This window comes from Felis catus, chromosome F2 (genome assembly GCF_018350175.1).
Source record: "Felis catus isolate Fca126 chromosome F2, F.catus_Fca126_mat1.0, whole genome shotgun sequence".
In the NCBI taxonomy this organism is placed as follows: Eukaryota; Metazoa; Chordata; class Mammalia; order Carnivora; family Felidae; genus Felis; species Felis catus.
Window position 1 is genome coordinate 17157853 of NC_058385.1, and position 27590 is coordinate 17185442.

At 34.2% G+C, this 27590-nt stretch overlaps 1 protein-coding gene across 1 annotated transcript in view; it reads right to left on the minus strand.

Annotated features, from left to right (window-relative positions):
* Positions 1 to 1080: 1080 nt before the first annotated feature.
* Positions 1081 to 27590, minus strand: part of VCPIP1 (valosin containing protein interacting protein 1) — a 30086-nt gene continuing 3576 nt past the window's right edge. Inside the window, exons 2-3 of the mRNA XM_003999861.5 lie at positions 19785 to 19871; positions 1081 to 7745 (exon numbers count right to left, since the gene is read on the minus strand). Coding sequence (XP_003999910.1) covers positions 6874 to 7745; positions 19785 to 19871 — 959 coding nt within the window. The 3' untranslated portion in view covers positions 1081 to 6873. The remainder of the gene's footprint in view (positions 7746 to 19784; positions 19872 to 27590) is intronic.

The following is a 27590-nucleotide window of genomic DNA, read 5'->3' on the forward strand; positions in this document are numbered from 1 at the left end:
TACACACATTGAAATAATTTCAAACCAGGTTGGCGTACCTGAAAATGAGCTAGATTTAACAACAGACGTTTTTATAGACCTATGTGACCACCAAATTTTACTTGGCCACCTATTAAGTCCAGCACCTTGGGTTAACTACCTAACCTACTTGAGTCTGTGTCCTGAAAGATGAAGACAATGGCGTTACCCAACCACAAAGAGTTGTTTTGAGGGTTTAACTAATTTTACATGTTGTGGTTCACCTATTGTCTGGATATAGGGAAATGGTCACTAAATGATAGTTATGAATATGTTTATTGCTTGTCTCCATCATTGGGATGTAAGCTTCTACATGGGCTTTGTCTCATTTAGAATTGTTTCCCCAGTTCCTAGAACAGAAGCTTGGCTTTTGATCAGTGCTTAATAAACAGATTAAATGAATGAATGATTCAAGTATAATGTTGATTCCATAAATCAAATATAAAAATAAGTCATTATTTTACAGGTAGACCTCATACTATACGTGTTTCTTTCGGTACATGGAACTGACAAACAGGAATAATCCCCCCAGATTCCCAGTTTGTTTTTAGATGAAGATTTATGTGGTCTGACAAATGGACCAAAGACAGGTTTAGTTCCAACAAGGGAAGAGTACAGGTTTAAAAAAAAAAAATTGTTTATTATTTTGAGAGCAAGAGAGAGAGAGAGAGAGAGAGAGAGAGAGAGAGAGAGAGAGAGAACAGGGGAGGGACAGAGAGAAGACACAGAATCTGAAGCAGGCTCCAGGCTCTGAGCTGTCAGCACAGAGCTGGATGCAGGGCTCAAACTCCCAGAACACGAGATCATGACCTTAGCTGAAGTCAGATGCTTAACCGACTCAGCCACCCATGTGCCCCAGGAAAGAGTACAGGTTTAAAGAACCTGTAAGTTTTTCATCTCAATATACCATATACAGTTTAGGAAATCAATTAAAGACTTACTTCATTTTTCTGTATACATTTTTAATGATTAGAAACAATCAACTATGCAGTCATAATTGCAGTTACTGGGGTCTGAAAAAGCCAGTCAATAAAAATAAAATCCATATTGAACTGTCATGAGTAGGATGTTTATCTCATTTTATTCACTGAAGTTTTTGAGAGCTTCAAACTATACGGTATGTGACCAGTGGGATGCATGTACAAGACCTCAAGTCCAAGTTTGGGACAAGTGTAGCCAGCCAAAGCATAAAGCAAAGCTAATTGTTTAGTTTACTTGGAGCCCACACCAATGTCACTTGTCCCATAAGCACTAGATCATCAGCAAGTGAGCCCATGATGACATGGTCAGCAGAACAAGAAGGTAACAACTGTAGAACCAAAAGATGATAGTAGAAATGGAGGCCTTGAGAGGCTCCATGACTTGCCTTAGGTCACAGAACAAGTTAGTGAGAAGCACAAGACTGTCAGTTCTCCAGATTTTCAGTATTGCATGTGGTCATAAAGCTCTTGCATAAATATTTGAACATACAAACCATTCAGTTTTTAGCCCATTAACCATATATCACAAATAAAGCAGGTTTTAACCTAACAAAACGAACTATTTAAATAATGTGTCCTGTATATGAGGATTTATCCCTTTTAAATGGCAACTGAACTCTACTGAATTACTGTGATATGTAAATAACAATAATAGTAAACATTTGAGTGTTTACTTTATGTCAGGCACTATTCCAATCATCTGATAAGTATTAACTCTTTTAATCCTCACAACCACCCCAGGAGTAGATATCCTCATCATCCTCCTAGAGAGGAAAATGAAGCACAGAGCGATCATACCATAAGCAGCGTGCCCAGACTCAGTTCTAGAAGTCTAGTGTCTGAGACTCTGCTCTCACTAAGTTAAACGGGTCTAACAAATTGGATATTAAACATACATATTAAAACTTCAAAGTAAGTATGTCATGTTGATTGCTAAGCTATACAAATGTTACTATTTTCTTTATTTCCCTTCATTTCATTATGTCTAACAAGTATTTTTTAAAAAAACAGCACAAAACTAAGTTCTGTCTTTATTGGAACATGTCCCGTTTTGTCTTTAAATATTCAGTAAGCGTTCCATAACCCAATTATGTAAAATGCCTAAAGAAATTTTGCTCATTCTTTTCTAATTGAGTCCACTTCATTTCCATTGAGATCACATTAAGGGGGAAACTTCTGTCCCTATATGATGTCCCACTAAAAGTTTAGAAAAGACTTTATTATAGTAAGAATTCCTTTATAAAACTGAACTATATTTTCATGCATTATATTATTAAAGTATAATTCCAGAAAACTAAAGAATAAAAAATTATTTTAAAAAGCTACTGTGGAGAAGTCGAGGGGAAAATCAGTATGTATTAACTTATAGTTTTATTAATATAAAAGAAAACTTCAAATACTGTACAGTGTGAGGTGTGCTGTAGAACACTATATAGTTATAATACACTATTACCAATTATTTATTACTCAAATGTAATATATACAGCAACCACAAAATCAGAAAATAATGGGTAACAGCCAGTGCCTTAGGGATGATAGAACATTTATACTATTTAATTGAGCAATTAAAGCACTAGCTATGTGATTTTTCTAAATATTTACATTACCACTTATTTTTACATATTCTAAAGAGTATTTCTCTCCAAAAAGTAGACTCTCCAGCTCTTGGCACTAATTCTTAAAGTCAAATAAACCTGAAATATTGATAACCTTTTCACTCTTTTATTGCCCTATCATAGGCATAAAAGGCTCAGGGACTTGTGCATTCTAAAGAAAAATATGCAATACCTTCAAATTTTAAATACTAAGTAATTGATACTCACAAGCAGATAATATCAACTAAAACTCTTTTTTTTTACTAATTTTCCTTTTCTTTTACAAGAGAATAATCATTGTATTAATATTATACTACAAAAGCATGTAGACTCCATAATTTAAAAAATTAAATGTCAGATATACAAGTAATGGCATTTTCTCCAATAATTCACAATTTTTTACAATTTCTGCTATTTTGGAACAAACGTTAAAATTCCCACAATTTAATTATCATTAAATATGAATTGAAACACAGTATCTCAAAGAATCATTAAGAATGGAAGAACTTACAGTTAACTATAAATCTTACAATAGCTCCGCTTTGTTATTTTATTTCTTAAGTAAACATTCTACTGTGGTATGTTTTCAAGTGAATAGTTCTCTTTTGCAAATTAATTTCTTATATTGTGAAGAGCCTTGAGAATGTACAATTTTGTTAAATTATATAATCTTGAACTGTAGGATATATCTACCCAACTTATGTAGAGTATGTATCTCACTACTGCTATGATAAAGGTCATTTTAAATTCGTATCAAATGCAGCTTAATTCAATTTTGCAAAGGCTTCTAGGAAAATCTTAATATGGAGATCTTGTTTTGGGAACCATGAAACTCTCAATATCTACTCTGCAGTATTTTAAGTGTGGGCCAAGTGAAATTCCTATTGAAAAATGAAGATAAAATTGTACTGATATTCTGAAATAAACACAGTATTAGATATTGTCACTATATTGATCAAAGCATAATTAATGACAGAAGTTACGAGTTTACTTCATAGCTAAAGATTAGTAATTAGCGAGTTCTAAATTTTTAAGAAAACGTTCACTAGCAGTCAGTATTAGTAGGCAGCTCCATAAAGTAACAGTTATAAATTGTGCATTTAGTAGCTAACATGTGATGTCAGTACAATTCTCAAAAACCTGTCATTAGTAATATATGAATTGCTAGCAAGTGATCTTCCCTGAGGTAAGAGACCATACACAAAAGTCTGCTCATTTCAAATCAAGTTAGATACTTAAAAAGAATGGCAATAGGGACCTGTGGCTGGGATTCACAGATGCATTTCAGATTGATGTCTTAATTGCAAGCAGTAGGCTTGATTGTGAAAACCAAACTAAAAATCATCAGAAGATATAAAGCAAATTTCACAGTCAATAGCATTTGCTAAATTTCTCTCAGGTCTTCATTCTAACATTTTCCAATAAAATACTTGAAACATAGTGAAAGGGGAAACTTAGGCTTACTTTTTAACCAGTTCCTGAGTAAACATTCTCTTGGAGTTCATTATATTCTAGCTTATAATATATGGCAGTGTCTTGTTTTCTTCAATTTCAACCAGTTTGTCGTTACCACTATTCTAAACATACACCATCTTCAACACTAATTGGGCTTTTGGTCATCATTTCAAACTTGGTATGACTACTTATAAAATGTATTACTGAAGAGAAAAATTTACAATTTTACTTTAAGTTTCAGTGAAACATCGCAAATAGAATTTAATTATAAGATTGAGTTATGGTTATGTTACATCTAGGGCTAAAAAAAATATTTTAACGATTTATGATCTCTAGCTTGAACTCAAAGTTGTGGTGACCACAAATGGCAGTACTAAAAAATAAGAAGTCTGTGGTCATGTATTTGATTATGATAACCATATGGAAGGACAAAGGATGAAAATTAAGCACTTAAATTCTTTCTAAAACTTGTGAAGATGATACCTGGCCCACTTCTCAAAACCTGCTAGTTACTCCACCTAAATTTCAACAAATTTAAAATAATTTCAGAAAATCTGACCACTCTCAAAATCAAGCCTTTTATTCTTTATCAAGGGAGAACCCAAACTATTATAATATTCATACCTAACTGGCTTCTAAATAGCATTGCTGTGGCAAGAGAAATTAATAGTGTTATCAGAGTTTAAAGCCCTTCTTCTAATGTTCACAGGTGCATTCTAATTTGACTAAATGCAAATATTTAATATAATAGGAAGATAAAATTTATTCCTGACACTTTTACTTTATGCTATGAGAGTGTATTTCTCAGTTATTAACTAAACATGCCAAGCCACAGGTGAAGAAAATATTTGTTAAAGAAAAGGTGATTATATCATTTACCTGGAAGCAGTGCATCTGCTTGCTAAACAGTTTTCCTGTATTTAAACTAATAAGAAAAAGCCAGTTTCAGTGGGTGAAAGAGCCCAAAAATAATTATAGTGGTTAATGGTAGTTCTAATTTTTAGTTTTATACCCAGAAGCCACCTATACTAACTAAATAATTATTTGGTAGCTGCAGTTCTTTATGCAAAACGAGTGCACAATATAAAAGTCCTAAATTTTCCTGCTCTTTAGGTATTAAGATAATTGAAACTAAATTTAGAAGAAAAGAGATAAAATATGGTTTAAAATGTGATGTGATAAAACCCAAATATATATCTTGCTCAGATATCACTTGCAAAATGTCTAGATTCTCCATTCTTTCCTGATTCAAAATGGAGTAGTTCATTTAGTAAGTGGATTAAGTCAGAAATACTTTCATAGAAAGAAATCTAAAACCTCCCTTCTTTGGAAACACAAGTCAAAGTACTGTATATATATATTCCTTAATGAATCAACAGGTTGAAATTTTGAAACACCTGATAATATACTTTCTGATGAACATTTTCTTAGACTGAAAACACAGTTCTGTATCTGTTACATGTGCAAACAGAGACAGCCAGGCTTTGAATGCTCTAGATAAGAGATTGTATTAACATACATTTTGTCTTTCATCCATTCAAATTCAACTTAATTTCAGTGAACAAAGGAAAAAGATGGATTGAAATGTACATTTCAGAATACAGCTTTGCAGAATAGGATAAAATAGTGCAATACCAATCTCAGGATAAACATTCTTTGTCTTTAAGGTATAATAAGCATGAAAGCTGCTTCTTGAGGAAACTGGCACTAAAGATTTGATGAATACACTATTTAAGCAAATGCCCAGTTGATCAGGGTATGATGCAGTAAAATTTGCATCCAAATCCAAGTGAAGCCAACAAATAAAGAAAATTTTATGGATGCTAAGGGAAAAAAGGAAACATTTTTGGTTCAAAGGGGCTCAAAGACATTTAGCATATACAAGCTTAAATACCATTGATCAAAATTGTAGAACAATGTAACTCATTCATAAAGATAAATTCTTATATATAAATTCTCTGTGAATCTGACAAACTCTGAAAATTAGAGATTAACTACTGCTACCATTATTTTCATATTTTCTACCACACTTTGAAATCAACTTTTCTGCAAGATTAAAGAAAAAAATTCAGTGGTACTTGACCAGGCCAGGATTAAAAAAATAATGGTAACATATTATCAACAACAGAGCACACAATTGGCTGTGTTGGCTCAGACAGCAACATTACTGAATCACATTGACTTTATCATTCTAGAATAGATATTTTCCCCCTAGCCTTGCTTAAATCAGCAAAATGTTATATCATTACACTCTATTCTCAAGATATTTTTCACCAAGAATACATATCTCTATGAATGTGTTTATGCTCACGGAAATGTCAGGATCCCAGTATCTAATAAATCCTTCTATGAATTTTAAGATACAATTTAGTTCAGATAACCTTCAAATTTACATAAATCTTTTGACACTCTAATAAATATGTGGAACGGTTATCTTGATGACATCAACATTAGCAAAATCTCATTTCCCCCTAGTTCTATCCTTTTCAGAAATCAAACATTAGCAAGAGAATTTTCATGTTTGAAACATTAAGACTTTCATGGAATTAAAGTTACAAAAACTTCCAATGAACCACATGTATGGAAGAAACTCATCTCAGCAGATCTAATAACTAATTTATAGGAATTCAGAGCCAGCCTGGGCAGCAGTATATTAAAAGCTATTGCCAATCACACACTTGCTGTCATGCACTGAATAACAAGATATAATCTTTGAATTATATACGTACAAGATTTTTTATGACTAATTGAGTTATGTGGCCCAGCCAACAAATGTTACATATTCACAATAAACATTCTGCCTTTATTATTAGCCTCTAAATAAATCAAGAGTGATCCATTGGCTCAGTTGTGTTTGTCATTTCAGCATCTTGGCTATCCATCTCTTCAGGCTCCTCCACTGAATTTCCCTTTTGTGCTTTTGACCTTGTGGCAAATGCTGCTCCCAGTGCCTCTGCCACACAGCTATCAGTTGTTTCTATATTCAAATTTTCAGTGCCACCAGTTAAGGAAAAAGATTCAGGTAAGCCAGTCTGAAGACTCCCAGACTTCACAGAAGAACTCACAACTTCTGCTTTCCTTTGAGGAAGATCAGATGGTGGCTGCTCTGTACTTTGATCCCGCAAGTGCTTGTCCATTGAAGCCTGGATAGAAGAAACCATTTCCTGCAATTTTTTTCGCTGGGCCTCAACCAAATCAGGATCAAGCTGCCTGCTGTCTCTCATTGTAACTACTCCAGGAGCTATTCGAATAAGCTCACTATTACTAGGAGCAGCTGTGAATACAGAAGGCTCTATTTTAATGGAACTAGTACTAAAGTCTGTCCCTGTGTTATGCTTCCGTACAACTGGGGCTTCCCTAGCTCTTGAATCAAGGTGTGGGTTACTGGATGCAGTTCCTAGAGAATGCCCTTTTCCCTGAAAGGCAGTTACGTTATGAAGCTGCTCAGATTTCTTTTTCACTACTCCACCACTACCTAGTTTTAATAGCCCATGTGAGGGACTGGATTCTCTACTTCTTGTAGTAGCCTCTGCTCGAACCTGACTTACAGCCTCTTTAACTAAATCTTCAACATCAGGACCGATGGGGAAATGTCCTGCAGCATCCACACACAACTCCAGTCTATCTTCAGAAGCATTATAGACAAAGGTTTTGCCAGGCAGATGTGGAAAAGTACAATGCTTGCCATCAGCCATACCTAAAGAAGGGGGAAAAAGGTGTTTAACATATTAAAATCTTACTTAAAAAGTGTAGTAAAGACCATTATAGTTGAAATAGTGAATTTGCAACAATAATAGCCAGATCAGTTTTGAAAAACAAAACTAATTTAAAAATAACTCATTATATTTATTAATAGAATTTGACACTACTAAACAAAAAGAAATATAACAGACCTTACTGTAGTTCCCCAGGGGACTTTTTTTTTTTCTTTTTTTTAAAGACCATCATTAACCTATTACAAAGTTAGGAAAAGGGCTTGCAACAAACAACTAAGTTATGGGAAAATACTAGCAAAATTAGTAAAACAACTGCTTACAGTAAAGCAGTTAGAAAATATATTTTTATTTACTAAAACTCAAATTTAAAACTCAGCAAAAACACTTATAAGGGCAAAGTGTTGCACAAATAAGCTGCACATTGTGAATTACAATTAAAAAATCATAAGTAATTCTACTGAATTACAGAATACCAGAATAAAAGTAGTTTTCTCAGCATACCTTAGGTACATACTTTTCACAAATATAAAAAAATATGTACTTTCAAAATAAGATATCCCCTAGTTAAAGTAGTAATTATGAGAGCACATTTAGGAAAGCTAAAAAAGAGCTAAAAGATCTTAATTCAATTCCTTTAAAAAAGGAATTATATTTCATGTTACTTCTCTCATTCTTCTCTGGTAAGTCACAATCACCAAAATAAGCCTGACTTATAGATGCTCCTGCGATTTACTTCTGATCGTCAACTAATACAGCAACAGAAGAACTTGAAAGCAGCGTCTCTTTCTTTTCTAGTTGAGGATCTTGACCTCACTATATGGCATTCCAAAACTGTATATTCTTTCCAGTGTACGTGTAAGAAATATGTGTGTGTTTTAAACTATCCAATATTCCTACATTTTAAATTTGTTACTCAGAGTATACTCCAAGTATACAAAAATAGGGGTATAAAACCAAAGATTTTCCATGTTAGCAACAACAAAAGAAAGATGAAGTATAGAACTCTCAACAACATGTGATGAAAATGGTATGTTTATGGCAAAATATAAAGGCAAAAGCAAACTAGTTTAAAATGAATGAAACTATTAGTAAGTGCTGTAGAAACACAGAGGTGTAGGGTAAATGAATTCAAGAATGCTTAGTGGGCATTTAGGTAGTCTCCAGTTTTGTAGGTTGTTAAGAATAGTTCTTCCTGGGGCGCCTGGGTGGCTCAGTCGGTTGAGCGTCCGACTTCGGCTCAGGTCATGATCTCACAGTCTGTGAGTTTGAGCCCAGCGTCAGGCTCTGTGTGCTGACAGCTGGGAGCCTAGAGCTGCTTCGGATTCTGTGTCTCCCTCTCTCTCTGCCCCTCCCCAGCTCATGCGCTCGCTCGCTCTCTCTCTCTCTGTCAAAAATCAATAAACATTAAAAAAAAAAAAGTTGTTTAAAAAAAAATATAGTTCTTCTTCCCTCCACTGAAAAAAAGCCACAGAGTGGTTCTAATGTATCTCACTGAATATTCCAAATAACCAGAGAAAAGAACGAAACTGCAAATGAATAAATAACATATAGTAATTTTAAACACTCATTTCAGCAGAAGTATCCATTAATACAAATCCAACTAGAATTTCCTCTTGACAGAACATTTTTGGCAGAGTTAACTGACAAAAAGAGACAAAGTTTAAAATCAGAGATGTGGTCTAAAAAGTGACTTTCAGGCCACAGCCCTGGAGTCAGTTTATTACCAATCCCCTCCCTCAAAGATCTGTAAAACTTGGCACAAGAAACAAAGGTAGCAGAGAAGAGAATTTTGAATGGTTAAGTCCAGGGATGACCCTAGGCAAAACTTTTCAAACATTCATTTCAGTAGATAACATCTACTGAGTCTCACTATGTGCCAGGAACTAAAACAGACTGTGAAGATTCAAATAAAATATAATTCTTAGGAGACAGATACAAACAGATCATTATAATACAATCAGGTAAATATATGATGGGCATACTACTCATTTCACTGATTTGAGGATTAAATGAAAAAACATGTAAAGCATATACCACAGACTGCCTAATATTAATCAGTCAGTCAAAGTTTTAATTCCTCTGTTAGATCGAAAAAGGTTTTGTAATTGTTTCCAGGCTGCTATTGTGATGCTTTTCCTTGACCCTCCCTGGAAAGAATCATAGTCCCACACATGTTCATCACAGTATTTTTTATAACAAAATACCAGAAACAATCTAAATAAGCTTTCAAGAAGAAGAGAATGCCTAAGAAAATTATGGTCTATCTCCCTAATGGAAGTAATATCCAGCTATTAATAACTGACATAAATAAGAAACCTATGATGTTTCATATATATAGTTAAATGTGCATGAATAGCAGGAAACAAATCTAAGTACTATAATTACAATCTGGCCAAAACATATACGTATAAGATAAATATTTAAAAATTATAGGTGATGTTTCCCATTTCTATATTTTCTAAACCTTTATATTATTAAAAAAATTTAAATTGTATTAAAAAATCACTGCAAATATGTTAAGGGTTGTGACCCCTTTAAGCATAATCATTTACATTTTATATAACTTATATAGTCCTTTGAATTTTAAGAATCAAAGTGTATTAAAGTTCCTATATCACATAACAATTCCATCACACTGGATACACCAAAAAATGTGTATACTAATGTTTATAGCTACATTCTTCCTTATATCAAAAAACCCAAAATGCATCAGAACAGTAGATGAATACTATTAAAATGATACAATAGAATACTATGTGGCAGTGAACATGAATGTAGTTGAATCCATCAACATGAACGAATCTGAAAAAGTGTTGCATAAAAGAAGCAAATCACAGAGAATGTATACAGCACAATTTTCAATGTCCATTTTCACAAAGTTCAAACACGTTATAAAGATACCTGTACAAGTTTTAAAACTAAATTTTTCGTTCATGTCTGCATTTATCTCTATATAAAGACCTGCATGGAAAATTACTATACTTTAAGCAAATTAACTTTAATTTTTTTAAAATTCATTTATTTTGAGAGAGGGAGAAAGAGAGAGAGGGAGGGGCTGAGAGAGGCAGAGAAGAATCCCAAGTAGTCTCCTCACTGTCAGCATGGAGCCCAATGGAGAGTTCAAACCCACGAACCGTGAGATCATGACCTGAACTTAAACCAAGAGTCAGATGTTCAACCGACTGAGCCATCCAGGCACCCCTTAAACAAATGAATTTTAAAATATCTATCCAAATATCAAGACTAGGAACATTAACAGTCTGGTTAATTAAATTGGGAAATATTCCTGTTCAAATGTAGATATAACCATCTATTTGTTAGAGTGAATTTGAAAAAAGTAAGAGAAGTATGTTCCAATTTTTGGAGGATATGGTTGTAAATTTTGGGGTGAGGAGGGCTTGATATACTTTGACTCTTTGACCACCAGATAATAACAATGATTTGCCACATAAATCTGTCCTAAAAAAAGGAGAGATCAGGGGCACCTAGCTGGCTTGGTTGGAGGAGGATGTGACTCTTGATCTCAGGATCGTGAGTTCAAACTACATGTGGGGTGTAGAGATAACTTAAATAAATTAATTAAAAAAAAAAAAGAGGTAAAACTTTGCCACAAATATTAGAATTGTATTTCGAACAGTAAAATAATTTTCTGACAATGACCCATTTCAAATGGCTGTTGTAGTCAAAAGAATTTTAATTATTCTGCAAATGCCAGCTGAAATTCTAATAATAATAACAAACATTAGCTAATTATTTATTAGGTGCCAGGCCCTTTGCTAACTGTTTCATGTGCAGGATCTCATTTGATCCTAACAATCTCTAGACTATAATATCCACTTACAAATGAAGAAACTGAGACTTAGAAGTCACACAGGTAGGGGCCCCTGGGTGGCTAGGCAGGTTAAGTTTCAGACTCTTGATTTCAGCTCCGATCATGATCTCACGGTTTGTGAGTTCCAGCCCTATGCACTGACAGCGCGAAGCCTGCTTGGGATTCTTTTCTCTCTCTCTCTCTCTCTCTCTCTCTCTCTCTCTCTCTCTCTCTCTCTCCCACCCTCCCTCCCCCCCGTCTCTCTTAATAAATAAAGTTAAGAAAAAAAGTTTAAAAAAACTTTTTAAAAATAGTAGTAATGGGAGTAAATGGTAGAACCAAAATTTGCTATCAGATGTTCTTACTTCAGAGCTCTAAACTACTTCCTAATAAGGATAAGTAACACCGGTAACATTTAAAAAACTATAATGGCTCTATTGAGAAATAATTCACATACAATTCACCCGTTTTAAGTGTACAACTGAATGGTTTTTTGTATAGTCACAGAGTTGTGCAACTGTTACCACAATCACTTTTAGAACATTTTCATCACACTAAAAAGAAACCCAAACCCATTAGCAATCATTCTCATTTTCTCCCCTTTCCCTAACTCCCAGCCCTAGGCAACACTGATTTCTGTCTCTCTAGGTGTGCCTATTCTTGACATTTCATATAAATGGAATAATAGAATGTGTGGTCTACTGTGACTGGCTTGTTTCATGTAGCATAATATTCTCAAGGTTCATCCATGATATAATACATACCAGTACTTCATTCCTTTTTATTTCTAAATAATATTCCATTGTATGAATATACTAAATCTCACTTATCCATTCATCAGTTGATGGAAATACTGGGTTGTTTCCACTTTTGGCAGTTATGAATAGTGTTATTATGACCATCTGTGTACAAGTTTTGTGTGGACAAGTTTCATTTCTCTTGGTTATACACCTAAGAGTAGAATTGCTGGGTTGTAACCATGTTAAATCTTTTGAGGAACTGTCAGACTGTTTTCCCAACTCACTGTACCATTTTACATTCCTACCAGCAATACGAGGGTTCCAGTTTCTCTACATCTCCTTGCCAATAGTTCTTATTATCTGCCTCTTTAATTATAGCCATACTAGTGAGTGTGAAGTACTACCTCGTTGTGGTTTTGATTTGCATTTCTCTGGTTAATGATGCTGAGCATCCGAACATCAGTTCATGTACTTACTGGCTGTATATATATTTTCTTTGGAGAAACATCTATTCAGATTTTGCCCATCTTTTAATTGAGTTATTTGCCTTTTTACTGATGAGTTCTTTATATTCTAGATGCAAATCTATTATCAGGTACATAATTTGCAAAAATTTTCTCCCATTCTGTGGGCTGTCTTTTCACTTTCTTGATGGTGTCCTTTGTAGCACAAAAGTTTGCTTTTTATTTTCCTACTTTTTTCTTTCGTTGCTTGTACTTTTGGTGTCATATCTAAGGTTTTGCCAAATCCAAAGTCAGGAAGTTTTAGGCCTATGTTTTTTTCTAAGAGTTTTCTAGTTTTACTTCCTATACTCTGGTGGTGGATACAATTGGTGTGAGGTAGAGGTCAAATTTCATTCTTTTGTGTGTAACTATCCAGTTATCCCAGCACCATTTGTTGAAAAAATTATTCTTTCTTTATTAAATTGTCTTAGCATTACAGCTAACAGTTTAAAAATAATTTCAAACCAGAAACATATAAGTATTCAGAAAATAATCAAGAGTCATCCCCACAATCACCCACCTCCTCCCTCCCACACACAAAAAACTGAGGGAAGTTACTTTCAGTTGCATGAAAGACACTGCATACTTACCCTAATTACTGAAAACACCATAATCAATCCTAATTAAATACTAACTTTTAAAAAAACTATTAGCTGGTATCAATATAGTTCAGGATGTAGAATAAAGTGAAAATGGAAAGTTAAAAAGAAAAGGATTAAAAAAAGAGGGGAGGATGTTAAGAGAGAAATTTATAGCTTTAAATTTAAATAATTCTACCTTTATTAGAAAATAAAAATAGAGAAAACCTATGAAACCAAAACCTGTTTCTTTGAAAAGATCAATGAAACTGATAAACCATTAGCTGGATTGGCCAGCAAAACAAGAGAGGCACAGATTTACCTATATCAAAATGAAAGAGCTAGAGACTTTACAGATATTAAATAGATAGTAAGGGAAGATTATAAATAATTTTATGCCAATAAAATTGATAACTTGGATGAAATGGATAGATTTATTGAAAAATAAAACTAACAAAGCTTACTCAAGAAAAAAGACATAACCTTAAGAGGACTCTATTAAAGAAATTAAATTCATAGTTTAAAATGTCCAGCAAAGAAAATTCCAAGTACAGATGGCTTCATTGATGGATTCTACCAAATAGTTAAGAAAGAAATAATATCCTCTAGAAAACAGTATGGAGGTTCCTCAAAAAGTTAAAAAACAGAACTACCCTACAATCCAGTAATTGCACTACTAAGTATTTATCTATACAAAAAAACAGACTCAGAGGGGTACAGGCACCCCAATGTTTATACCAGCATTATCAACAACAGCCAAACTATGGAAAGAGCCCAAATGTCCATCAACTGATCAATGGATGAAGAAAATGTGGTAAACACACACACACACACACACACACACACACACACACACACACACACACTGGAATATTATCCAGTCATAAAAAAGAATGAAATCTTGCCATTTGCAATGACATGGATGGAGCCAGAGTGTGAAGTAAGTCAGGGAGAGAAAGACAAATACCATTATGATTTAACTCATACATGGAATTTAAGGAACAAAAGAGATGAAAGGATGGGAGGGACAGAAAAAAAGAGAGAGGGAAACAAACTGTAAGAGACTCCTAATGATAAAGAACTGAGGGCTGGGGCGCCTGGGTGGCGCAGTCGTTAAGCATCCGACTTCAGCCAGGTCACGATCTCGCGGTCCGGGAGTTCGAGCCCCGCGTCGGGCTCTGGGCTGATGGCTCAGAGCCTGGAGCCTGTTTCCGATTCTGTGTCTCCCTCTCTCTCTGCCCCTCCCCCGTTCATGCTCTGTCTCTCTCTGTCCCCAAAATAAATAAACGTTGAAAAAAAAAAATTAAAAAAAAAAAAAAAAAAAAAGAACTGAGGGCTGATGGAGGAAGGTGGGGGAGGAATGAAAGAGATGGGTGATGGGTATTAAGGAGGGCACTTGTTATGATAAGCACTGAGTGTTGTACATAAGTGATAAGTCATTGAATTCTACTCCTGAAAGCAATACTGCACTGTACGTAAACTGACTAGAATTTAAATAAAAATTTGAAGGGAAAAAAAAGAAATAATATCAGTTATTACAAAATCTACCTGAAAACAAAAGAGAAACAAACACTTCTCAACTCTATTTTATGAAGCCAATATTACCCTGATTAAACGGTCATTACAAGACAACTACATTCTGGGGTATCTGGGTGGCTCAGTTGGTCAAATGTCTCTCTTGATTTTGGCTCAGGTCACGATCTCTCGGTTCATGGGATCGAGCCCTGTGTTGGGCTCTGCTCTGATAGTGTGGAGCCTGCTTGGGAATCTCTCTCCCATTCTCTCTGCCTCTCCCCAACTTATGCTCTCTGTCTCTTTCTCTCTCTCTCTCAAAATAAATAAACATTAAAAAAAATTACATGCCATCATACCCACATAAGTCACAAAACACTCAACAAAATAAGTGATTTGAATCCAGCCGCAAAGTTGACTCAACATCCAAAAATCAATATAATTCACCCTATCAATAAACTAAAGAGAAAAACCATAAGATCATCTCAATAGATGCAGGAAGAGAGCACCTAATAAAATTCAACATCCATTCAAAATATAAATTCTCAGTAAACTACCAATTGAAAGGAATGTCTTCAACCTGAAAAACCTAGAGGCTGAATGCTAATGCCTGCCCCCAAAGATCAGGAACAAGGCAAGGATGTCTGCTGTCACCACTCCTATTCCACAATGAACTTATTATAGCCAGTGCAATAAGGCAAGAGAAAGAAATACAAGGCATACTAACTGAAAAGGAAAAAAATAACTTTTTTACTTGCAAAAGATATGAAAACCTACATAGACAATCCCATAGAATCTGATCAAAAGCTACTAGAATATGTGAATTTAGCAAGTCACAGGATACAAGGTCAATGCATAAAAATCAATTTTCTATGCACTAGCAAAGAACAAAAGGAAACTGGAATTTTTAAAAAGCATCTTTTACAAGCATTCCCAAAACATGAAATATTTAGGATTTCCAAGAATTATATACTGAAAATTACAAAATTTTGATTACAGAAATTAAAGAACGCTTAAATAAATGGAGAAATACAAAGTTTTCATGAAATGAGAATTGATGTAAAAATATCAATTATCCTCAATTTGATCTATATAGTCAACAAATCACAGTAAAAATCCCAGATTTTTTTTATAGAAACTGACAGGTTGATTCTAAAATTTATATGGATAAGCAAAGCACCTAAAATATCCAAAAAAAATTTTTGGTAAAGAATAAAGATGTTTGCAATGACACAGACAGAGCTAAAAAGTATTATGCTAAGTAAAATAAGTCAGAGAAAGACAAATACCATGTGATTTCACTCATGTGGAATTTAAGAAACAAGTGAGCAAAGGGAAAAAAAGGGGGGTGAGGGAGAGGCAAATCAAGAAACAGACTCTTAACTACAGAGGACAAACTAATGGTTACCAGAGGGGAGGTGGGTGGGGGATGAGTTAAATAGGTTTGGGCATTAAGGAGTGCACTTGTTGTGATGAGCACTAAGTGTTGTATGGAAGTGTTGAATCACTATATTGTATACCTGAAACTAATTATTACATTGTATGTCAACTGGAATTTAAATTAAAACTTTTAGAAAATAGAAAAAATAAAAATAAAAATGGAAGACTCATACCAACTGATTTCAAGAATTACTATAATGATACTGTAATCAAGACTACAGTACTTGTTAAAGGAGAGACATATAGATCAACAAATCAGAAAATAGTATCTAAAAACAGACCCACATATACATGGTCAATTGATTTTTAAAAATAATTTTACTGATGCTATATTTTGCATATACCCTTTTCAAGTGTATAACCCATGGTCAGTTGATTTTTGATGAAGCTACCAAAGTAATTCAATGGACAAGGCATACTGTTTTCAACAAACAGTGCTGGCACAATTGGATGTCCATACATAAAAAAATGAACCTCAACTCATACCTTGTGACATATAAAAAAATCAACTTGAAATAGATCATAAACCTAAATATAAAACCTAAAACTATAAAAACCCCTAGAAGAAAACATAGAAGAAAAATTTTGTGACCTTTGATTAGGTAAGGATTGTTTGGATAGGGCACAAAAAGTATAAATCATGAAAGAAAAAAATTGTTAAATTGGTTATCAAAATTGAAATCTCTGATCTTCAAAAGATACTGTTAAGAGAATGAAAACACCAATTACAAACTGGGAGAAAATATTTGCAGAACACTTACCTGATAAATGATGTGTGCCTAGAATATATAAAGAACTCTCAAAACTCAACTTAAAATAAAGATTCAAGCCAATTTAAAGATGAGCAAAGGATGGGGTGCCTGGATGGCTGTCAGTTGAGCGTCCGGCTTTGGTTCAGGTCATGATCTCACATTTCATGAGTTTGAGCCCCACATAGGGCCCACTGGTGTCAGAGCAGAGCTCACTTCCGATCCTCTATCCCACTCTCTCTGCCCCTACCCTAATCACACTCTCTCAAAAATAAATAAAACATTTTAAACAAATGAGCAAAGGAAGAAGTAGGAAGCAAATAAGCATATGAGAAGATGGTCAACATCATTGGATATTAGGGAAATGCAAATTAAAACCACTATGAGATAGTACTATAAACCTATTAAAATCGTTTTAAAAACAAAAACTGATACTACCAAGTGTTGGTAAAGAAAGATACAGAGCAACTGGAACTCCAATGCAGTGCTAGTAGGAATAAAAAATGATCCCGCTACTTTGGAAAATGGTTTGGAAGCTTCTTATAAAGATAAACATACACTTACCATATGACTCAGCAATCCCATTCATAGGTATTTACAAAAGGGAAGTGAAACATATGTCCACACACAAAGACCTGTTCACAAATGTTTATGGTGGCCTTATCCATAGTAGACCGAAACTGAAAATAATCCAAATGTCCTTCAATTGGTTATGGATTTTTAAAAATGTGACATATCCATGTCCAATGGAGTATTACTCAGCATAAAAAACAATGAACTACTAATATATGCAACCAGATAGATGAATCTCAAAAGCATTAAGCTAAAACAGAAATTGGCAAATTTTTCCTGTAATGGAACAACACAGTAAATACTGTTTTCAGACTATATAGTCTCTGTTACAACTATTCAACTCTGCCATTGTAGTGTGAAAGCAGCCATAGACAATGTGAGTATGGCTGTGTTCTTTTTGGCTGTGTTCTGATAAAACTTTATACACAACGGGCAGCAGACCTGATATGGCCCACAAGCAGTAGTTTGCCAACCCCTGTGCTAAATCAAAGAAGCCAGACACAAAGGGTTGTATTAAATTAATCCATTTATATGGCAATAATGAAAAAAGCAAACATAAAGAGACAGAAATAAAATCAGTGGTTGTCAGGGCCTAGGGGTAGGGGTAAGGGATTCATTAGAACGGAGCACAAGGCAACTTTTTGGAATGATGGAAATGCTCTGTATCTTGACTGTGGTGGTGGCTACTGGGCTGTATATGTTTGTCAAAATTCATATTACACTGAATACCTACAAAGGGTGAATTTTATTATATGCAAATATGCTTCAACAATCCTGTCTTAGAAAGAAAGGAATGAAAGAAGTAAGATCAAGGGAGAAAGGAAGGAAGCCAGCCATTCTTTGGTCCCTGATTCAAATAAAATAAAGGAAAAAAAAAAAATGGAGACAATAAAAAATCAAGGAAATTTAAACACTCACTGGATATTTGGTGATGTTTTAAAAATTATTTTTCATATTTTTAATATGTGATAATATATTGTAATTTTTTAAGGAAAGTTCTTACTTTTAGAGATACATACTAAAGTTCTTACAGATGAAATTATATTATGTCTGGATTTCTTTTAAAATAATCCAGTTGATGTAAATAGAAATGTACTGAGAATTGCTGAAGACAAGTGGTGGGTTAACAGGGGTTCATTATATTATTCTTGCTACTTTTACATATGTTTGAACATTTCTACAACAGCCAAGTTGGGTTGTTTTTGTAAGAAGGAAAAAAAGTGTGTAAGAGATAAAATCCATAAATAGTGACTGTGCACTTAATGTCTACAGAGGTCCGGTAGGTGGAAAAATGAGAAAAGCCAGAGTGATAAAGTCTGGGGCCAAAATTATTCACATCAAATCTTTGAAAAAACATGTGAGATCCAAACACACACACACACATTGCCAACATTTCTCTTAAGACCTTAAAACTCTGAAGTTGCATACTTGCATATATCTTTACAAACAATGCATATACAATATGAGAAGTTAAATACATAAAATGAACTATTTCTTAAAATCCAGAAAACACTGAGGTATATAATAAGAATAGCCAAAACACAACAACAACAACAACAACAACAACAAAAATACTGTATTATCTGGTTCTGGAAGTCACTAGCATTACAATCAATTCTGCTTCTAATTTCACAATTTGTCCTTAGAATCATATACATAATTTAATAAGAAAATAGGAGCAAGAAAGTGATAGGAGACTTTTTGTAATATTATAGCAGAAAATATAGCTGACCATATCAAGAGAATAATCCACTTTAATTAGGCAGACTGCTGAAGAATATATACCTAAAATAAATGTTGGAAATAGCCTTATTTTTATTTAATTTTTTTGTTTCAGAGAGAAAGCAAGCATGAGCAGGGGAGAGGGGCAGAGAAGACAGAAAGAGAGAGAATCTTAAGTAGGCTCAGTGTCTGTCACATAGCTCAACAAAAGGCTTGATCCCATGACCCTGGGATCATGACCTGAGCCAAAATCAAGAGTCGGATGCTCAACCAACTGAGCCACCCAGGTGCCCTGGAAATAGCTTTTAGAAGAATACTATCTGATCTTTCTTAATCTTGTAATAGCTTAAATGGAGATATTATCTAAGAATAAAATCATATATTAACTATACCCATGGTTTTCTTCATAATATTGTAGAACACTCCACCCTGCTGGAACATGTGAGGAAGCCCCTTTGCATAAGACCATACATCTTCTCCTGTAAAATAAAAACAAACAGTATTAGCAACAAACAAAAGAATTCCACCCAGGATTGCTTAATGATTAACCTTGAACAGAGATTGCAAGGTAGATCTCCTAAATAAGTGATGCAGCTTGGTATAACATAAGGAGATGATATGGAGTGATGGGACTGCGGTAAACTAGAAAACCCATGACCTATCTAAAGGTGGCAGCCACTGACTGCCAAGTGCTATCATAGCAGAGTGTAAGCCCAATGCTTTAAGACCATCTGGCTTTTCAGAAGCCAGAAAGCTAGGTTTTTCATGTGAATTCTCCCTATTTTTAAATGTAAACACTAATTCAAAAATGTCTTTAAAACTGCATGAGTCAATACTGGGCATATGAAACAAAATATATCTGAAGACTCAATCCAACTCAAAGGAAAGTATTTCTCAACACTGAACTAAACCAACAGAGAGAGTGATAGGAAGATATTTATTTTTAACAAGTAGAATACAGAACATTCTATATTTATGTTAAAACTAAACAAAAATAGATGGAAGAGGCTAGGGAGAAAAGTCTATAGGTAGACTGAAGATAAGTAATTGATGTTGTATTGTGTTGTTCCAAAGTTGACTTTTTTAAATAGAAATTTAGAGGGGAAATGACTTGTTGAAGAGATTTAGAATAACCTTTGAAGTCCACAAAATGTCCCCAAGCAAATCACCATTTCACAAAAATATTTTTTCAAGAACTTCCTTTGACAGTGACTATTCAATAAGAAGGTTCAAATAAAAAGTTAAGAATGATAATCACTGTTCAAAAAGGCAATAAAGAATGGAAAGAACATAATAGTTACTTCTGGTAACTACAGGAATGGTTGTTTTTGTTTCCTTATACTTTCACTATTTTCTCATCTGATAATGTACATGTACGATCAGAATTTTTTAAGTTAATCTTAACAAAGAAAGGTTTTTATTTTTCCTACTAGAAGATTATACTGGGTCTGAGTTTTGAATGGAGGTTACTGATGATGAGGCTTAATCACTATGTACATGCAATCTCTCAGAGCTCTAACCCCTTCCCACATTTATAAACAAGAATAGGAATTTGCATGGCAGTTGGCTAAAGTTATTCAGTACATCAGTTTAAAGTATGCAAATTTTAAAAGGCCAGGCACTTAAAGTTTCGGTTGAATAGAACATTTACTTACACACAAACACTTCATTCATTAATGATACAGTATTACCAGAAAATGGCTAAATTTAAGGGTGGGCATACAAATTTAAAATTTTAATATTAATAAAATCCCCAAATACAGAATGTTAATAACTTCTAGTAGAAGTTCTGGTTGCTGAGTTTATCATTAGACTTCATTTGGATGAATTATTTCTATGATAACCTTTCATTTACTTATCAATATTACTTTGTACTATTTTATAAAATATCAGAATACAATTTATTTGGAAAACGTAAAAAATTATAATGGTAGCACTTAAGTTTTTTTGGTAAAAGTCTGAACAGGTCTCAAATTAGGGAACTCTTCAGAATTGACCACCATTAAATACTAGCAAAAAAAAAAAAAAATGACATTTCTTAGTGCTTTACATAACTTAACTATTCCTATTCCTTAACTATTCTGGAACTCTAACCAATTAGAACTCTATTGGAGTGGTTATTAATCTTGTTTTCATTCTGTCCCTCTAAGGATCCTTCTTTTTTTTAATTGTTCCTAAGGACCCTTTTAAGACACTATATTCCTATGCTGCCTCCTTCATTACATTTGAATACTACAGATATACAGATATACTGTTTGTCTATGTACTACATCAGAATTTTATTCATTAAAGTTTTTTTTACTCTCTCCATCTCCCAAGAACCAAATTCACCCCCTTTGAGAGCAATATGTGGCCCCACTGAGTATGCATGCTCTGTTGCTTAAGGGAAGGATAAATAAATCAAAACCTCTATTATCTACCCAGCTTTGAGCTGGAACTTTACAGTTTCATTTTCTCATCACAACTAAGTCCTATTTTACAGAAAAAGAAACAAGCTCAGAGTTTAAGCAATTCTCCCAAGATCAAACAGCTAGTAAGTGGCAGAGCCAGGATTTGAATCCTGTGTATCATTCCAAAGCTTAAACCTACCCTTTCCATTGATATTAAACCTCTACCAGAGGTCAAATTGTGTTACTACAAATTTGACAGAACTATCCGCAGTCTTTTCTTACAGAAATCCATGGCATCAACAACTGGTTAGGAGGAAAAAGTAGGCAAATTATTTCCTTTGGTATACAGATACTTCCATTTGTTGGCAATAGAACCAAAAAAAGAAATTAGAGGTCAGGAAAAATGGATTGTGACATTCTGCACAAGAGCCCCATTAGCATCATATGGCTCTCCACTGCATTTGTCTCCATCAATTCTACAATTAATTGCCCTGGTTCAGGCCTGTCTCCTATTCGAATTACTGCCACCATCTCCTTAACTGGTTTTCCCTCCAATCTTGTTCTCAAATCCCTCCTCCATAATACCTTCAGAGTTGCACCTTTAATGGTTCCCCCAAAAACATAAGGTAAAGTCCAAGCTCCTTTTTCATGGCAGATAAGAGTAATCCTTGCATTCTCTCCTATCCCACATCTCACATCATACCCTAACTTGAGTTTTACAAAGCAACACCACCAAAATGCTCTCTGGTTCCCAATGGCCAATAATTGCTATATATTCTTTAAAACTCAATTTAGGTGTCACTTTCTCTAGCATTCTTCAGAGTGGTGGATAGGTAGGTACCTTCCTTGCTACTCCTATGCATATGAGTACCACAGCCCTCATCACACTACAGGGTAATTTAGTGTATTTTTCTGTTTCCCCTTCTAGACTAGCCTTTCAAAGTCAGGAAAAGGTCACTGGTCTATCTGACTTTCTATTTCCAGGGCCTGGCACGGTGCTAGGTAGACAGTATCATTCTTAACATTCATTGAATGAATGTACATGAATGAACAGTATAAATGACGTTTTTCCTTTTAACAGTGCCTCAAATAAGTTCAGAAAAACTTAACTGAAGCAGCACCATGATAACTGTTCTTCAGTGTCAATACTGATAAAATATAACTAATGGAACCATCTATACCTCTTCATGGATCTAATAAAAAAAATCACAGCAAAAACAAAGGAAAAGACTTTTAGGTACAAACTTCCAGTTATCAAATAAATAAGTCATGGGAATGTAAAGTACAGCATGGTGACTATAGTTAATACTGTATTGTCTATTTGAAAGTTACTAAGAGTAATCTTACAAAAAAGGGAAAGAATTATTTTTCTACCATTTCATTAGAAAGCAAACTCTAGGAGAATAGGAAAAGCTTGGTAAAACATTGAACAAATATTGTATTAATTCATATTGTTAGTCCTCAATTAATTTTACTTTTATTTTATTAAAAATTTTTTTTTAATTTATTTATTTTAAGAGAAAGAGAAACACAGCACACAAGCAAGGGAGGGGCAGAGAAAGAGGGACAGAGAGAGAATCCCAAGCAGGCTCCACGCTGTCAGTGCAGAGCCCAATGTGGGGCTCGAACTCACAAACTGTGAGATCATGACCTTAGCTGAAGTCCGAAGAGCCGGATGCTTAACCAACTGAGCCACCCAGGTGCCCCAATTTTACTTTATAATTCATTTGTTTCTCCACAGTGAACAGTAAAATATTTATATTCAACATATTGTGTGTATGTATAAATGTAGAAAAAAGTCTGTATCACCATCAATAATCTCTGTCCAAACTTTGTCTTCCTCCTAAAAATCTTCAGTTTTCCTAAGTTATATATGGCAGTGATATTACAGATGGTTTTTCTTTTGGTTTATCTGACTTTTTTCCTCCTTAAGAAGCAATATTTAATTTTTAAAAAGCATGTTAAAATGAAACATTTTTAAAATTTTCATTTTTCTAACTTTTACTACTAATAAAATCATGGGGTTAAAAGTGGGCTTTACGCTCATCATTCCAATCTTTTTTTTATTTGGGGAAGAGGGGCAGAGGGACACAGAGAGAGAACCCCAAGCAGGCTCCACACTAAACAATGTGGGGTTCAATCCTACAACCCCAGGATCATGATCTGAGTTGAAATAAAGAGTCAGACGCTCAACAGACTAAGCCACACACAGGCACCCCCATCATCCTAATTTTCTAACTAGATTTTTAAAAAGGCAACTTGAAGTTTCTACTTTGCAATTTATAAAGTGAGCAAATTTTAAATTCTAACACCTATGTGAAATTTATTTATGTGTTTTTATTGAGGCATAATTGACAATGTTACATTAGTTTCAGGTGTATAACACCGTGATTTGACAACTCTATAGGTTATGCTACACTCAACATAAGTGTAGCTACCACCATACACTATTACAATACCGCTGACTATAGTCCCTAGGCTTTAACTTTCATCCCCATGACTTTTTCATTCTGCAACTAGAAGACTGTACCTCCCATGCCCCTTCACCCATTTGGCCCACTTCCCATCCCCACGACCATCAGTTTGTTTTCTGTATTTATGGGTCTGTTTCTGCTTTTTTGTTTTGTTTTTTAGATTCTGCATACATGTAAAATCATATGGTATTTGTCTTACTCTGTCTTATTTTACTTAGCATAATACCCTCTAGGTCCATCCATATTGTTGCAAATGGCAAGATCTCGTTCTTTTTTTATGGCTGAGTAATGAAATGAAATATATTTTTAAATGCCCCTCCTTTATATTTTTAAAGATGCCCAAAGGTACTAAACATTAACTCTGAACTCCCATATCTATGACCATAAAATAAACTGGCCAAAATGTAAATTTAAACTAGGAACATGGGACTGTTTCTACTAGAAATACTCCTAAGGGTATTCATTAGCTAAAAGAACCATTGCCATCACTCCACCCTTCTTGCAGATCCTCCCATCTAAAAATGTATCTACTTTATCAGTAGTCAAAACCATTTCTAAGAAAGGCATGCCTGTTTTTCTCCTTATACTGAATCCCTGAAGTATATCCAGCCCATACAACTTTTAGCAGCATCATTAGCATTAAATGATGTATTTATCACACACACACACACACACACACACACACACACAGTCTCTGGGGAGTAAAAATGTTACAGGCAACTATCATATTTTACTTTATACACACTTAAATTCTTTGAATTTTTAAAAATATTATCTTATAACTGAAAAATATGAAGGAAAATAAATATCAAAGTAGCTAAGCGCAGAAAGGAGCAGAATCAATGTTTAACTTAATCTTCAAAGTATGATAGTATAAATTCATGTATAGACTACTATCTCTGCCTTTGAGTAGTTTATAATAAATACGGTGGGGTAAGCAAATGAATAAGTAAACCAACAAATAAGATAATGGAAACCTGTAATAGGTGCTATAAGAGAAATGAACTGGGTACCATGAGAGAGGGGGCCTACTTAGAGTGGTTAGCAAAGGTCTCTCAAACCCTTAGAAAAGGTAGTCAGGAGAAAGCCTCTCTAAGGTGGTATTTAAGCCTACACCTAAACGAGAAGGAGCCAACAATTCAAACAGCATAATGCTTGATGAACTATTTTCATAACAGCTCAGTTCACATCTGGTAATTCACAAAGTAATTTCTGCATTTTGAAATTTGCAATTTTATAAATAAGCCCTGTCATTTTCCATTTTCCAGTCCTCTCCAAACTAAACATCAATAGTTCTCCAGCACTCTTTACATAAGGTTGTGTGTATATATAACTATCCCCAAACTGACATTTTTACCAACACATCAGTTTTTATTAAGAATGTCTTCTGCATAATTCAAATACAGTTATAAGAAAATTAGAGGTAAAAAAAACTAATGTTTAATACAGGGACTAATACAGGCCACGCAGTGTCTTAGTACACTACAGCAGAAAGTCTCTCAAGTGCTACACTATGAAATCAGCAAAACACTCTTTTTATGCTCAAATTTTGTGTTGGGAATAGAAGATTTAAAGAGATTTGTGTATTGAGAAGGGAAGCAACATAAATGTTGGCGGTAAAGAGGAAAGGGATCATAACAAGAAGACACTACCTTACTGAACTCATTGCAGTCAACAGTCTAGTACTCAGATATTCAGGTTGAGAAACCTCAAACTAAACTCAAAAAGTGACCAATTATAAACCAGAACTACATTTTACTAATTTTCATTATAAAATATATTATTATGCTAATCAGACTTTTACAGTACTGATCATAATCTCACCCTTGCCAATTTATTTATCTACAATGGAGAACACAGTCTTCTAAGTGAAGACTACAGGTATGCTCTCACCTGTACATCAATACTTAGGAAGTTAAATGAATGATCAGAATACTTGATGAATACAGAATCCCTAAACGGATACAGTTCTTTCAGCCAGGCCATGGTGGGGACTGATCAAATATTCCAGCCCCTAGAGATTATCTTTCTAGTTACCAGAATTTTCATGAACCCCAGATGATGTATCTTTTCCCTTTGTAGTGTATAAACAGTGCCAAATTCTGCTTTTCAACTCTTTTTCAATGTTCAATGCTGACCATCCATTCCATTTCTGCTGACACAGCCTTTCTTTAGACATGTTAATGTCATCTATTTAATCCAATCAAAAACATTCAGAGTGCCTACAACCTGCTGGGCACTATACTAGGTACTGAGCATCCAAGGTTAGATAAGAAATGAGCCACATCCTCAAGAGTTTATCTTCTACTGAGGAAGACCTTTTCTTTTCCTGTTTTTGACCTGGGAGATTGCCAGTTTTTAAACTACCTCCTGCATGTATCTAATTTTATCCATTCTTTGCTGATGTTATTTGATTTTCACAGTTCTAGGAGGATTTTACTGTTGCCCTGTGTATCAACCACAAAAGGCATTTTGTAAAGAGGCAACTGAAGTATCGGGGAGTTAAGCAGCTTGCCTGAATCACTAAGTTTAAATAAGTAGTGGAGCCAAGATTCAAATTCTAGGTCTTTCTGACTCCAAAGATCACACAATCTTTCCTATATTTCATGCAGTCTCTAAGAAACTAAAAACTCTAAGAGATAGAAATACACAAAGTGCCTAGTACATTTCTTGACATATCCCCCGATTTGATGGCTATGTCTGCCAAAATAAACTCTACAATATCAATATCAAGTTATTAATGTGTACAGGGCTTTTAGATCTCCTATTAACTTCTAGGCCCCCAAATTTAACAAGCCAGGAATAATCTTTATTTTGGTAGGTCAAGGCCCAACTCACTGATACTTCGTACTCTTAGAAAACAGAATCAAAACCCAGATCACTTTTCTAGTTAAAAACTCTAATCTCAGCAAAAATAAGGCTCTTCTAATATGTAATATAAATTTTAACTCTACTTTAAGCCTTAGTAAAGCATATTAACAGTGATTTAAAAACAAAGAGTAAGCAAACAAAAATAATGTAAAAAGTGCACCATTGGATCATATCCCAAATCATCTAAAGCTTTAGTTTACATATCTGGTTGATATTTTTAATTTATGCTGAATTATTAAAAAGAAATGCTTCTTAAGAAACACATTAACATCCACCTCTGTTTCTTGTATTTCTCGGGAGTTATAATAGTACAATATGTTTGAAAGCAAAGAGTCACTGAGCAAGGAAATTACTTAAACACAAATCCTAATGTACAAATAAAAATGTGATGAACTAGGAAAGGAAGAACAGGAAATGGAGGACAGAGACTATTAGGTGGGAGTGCAGTGAGAATATAAACACC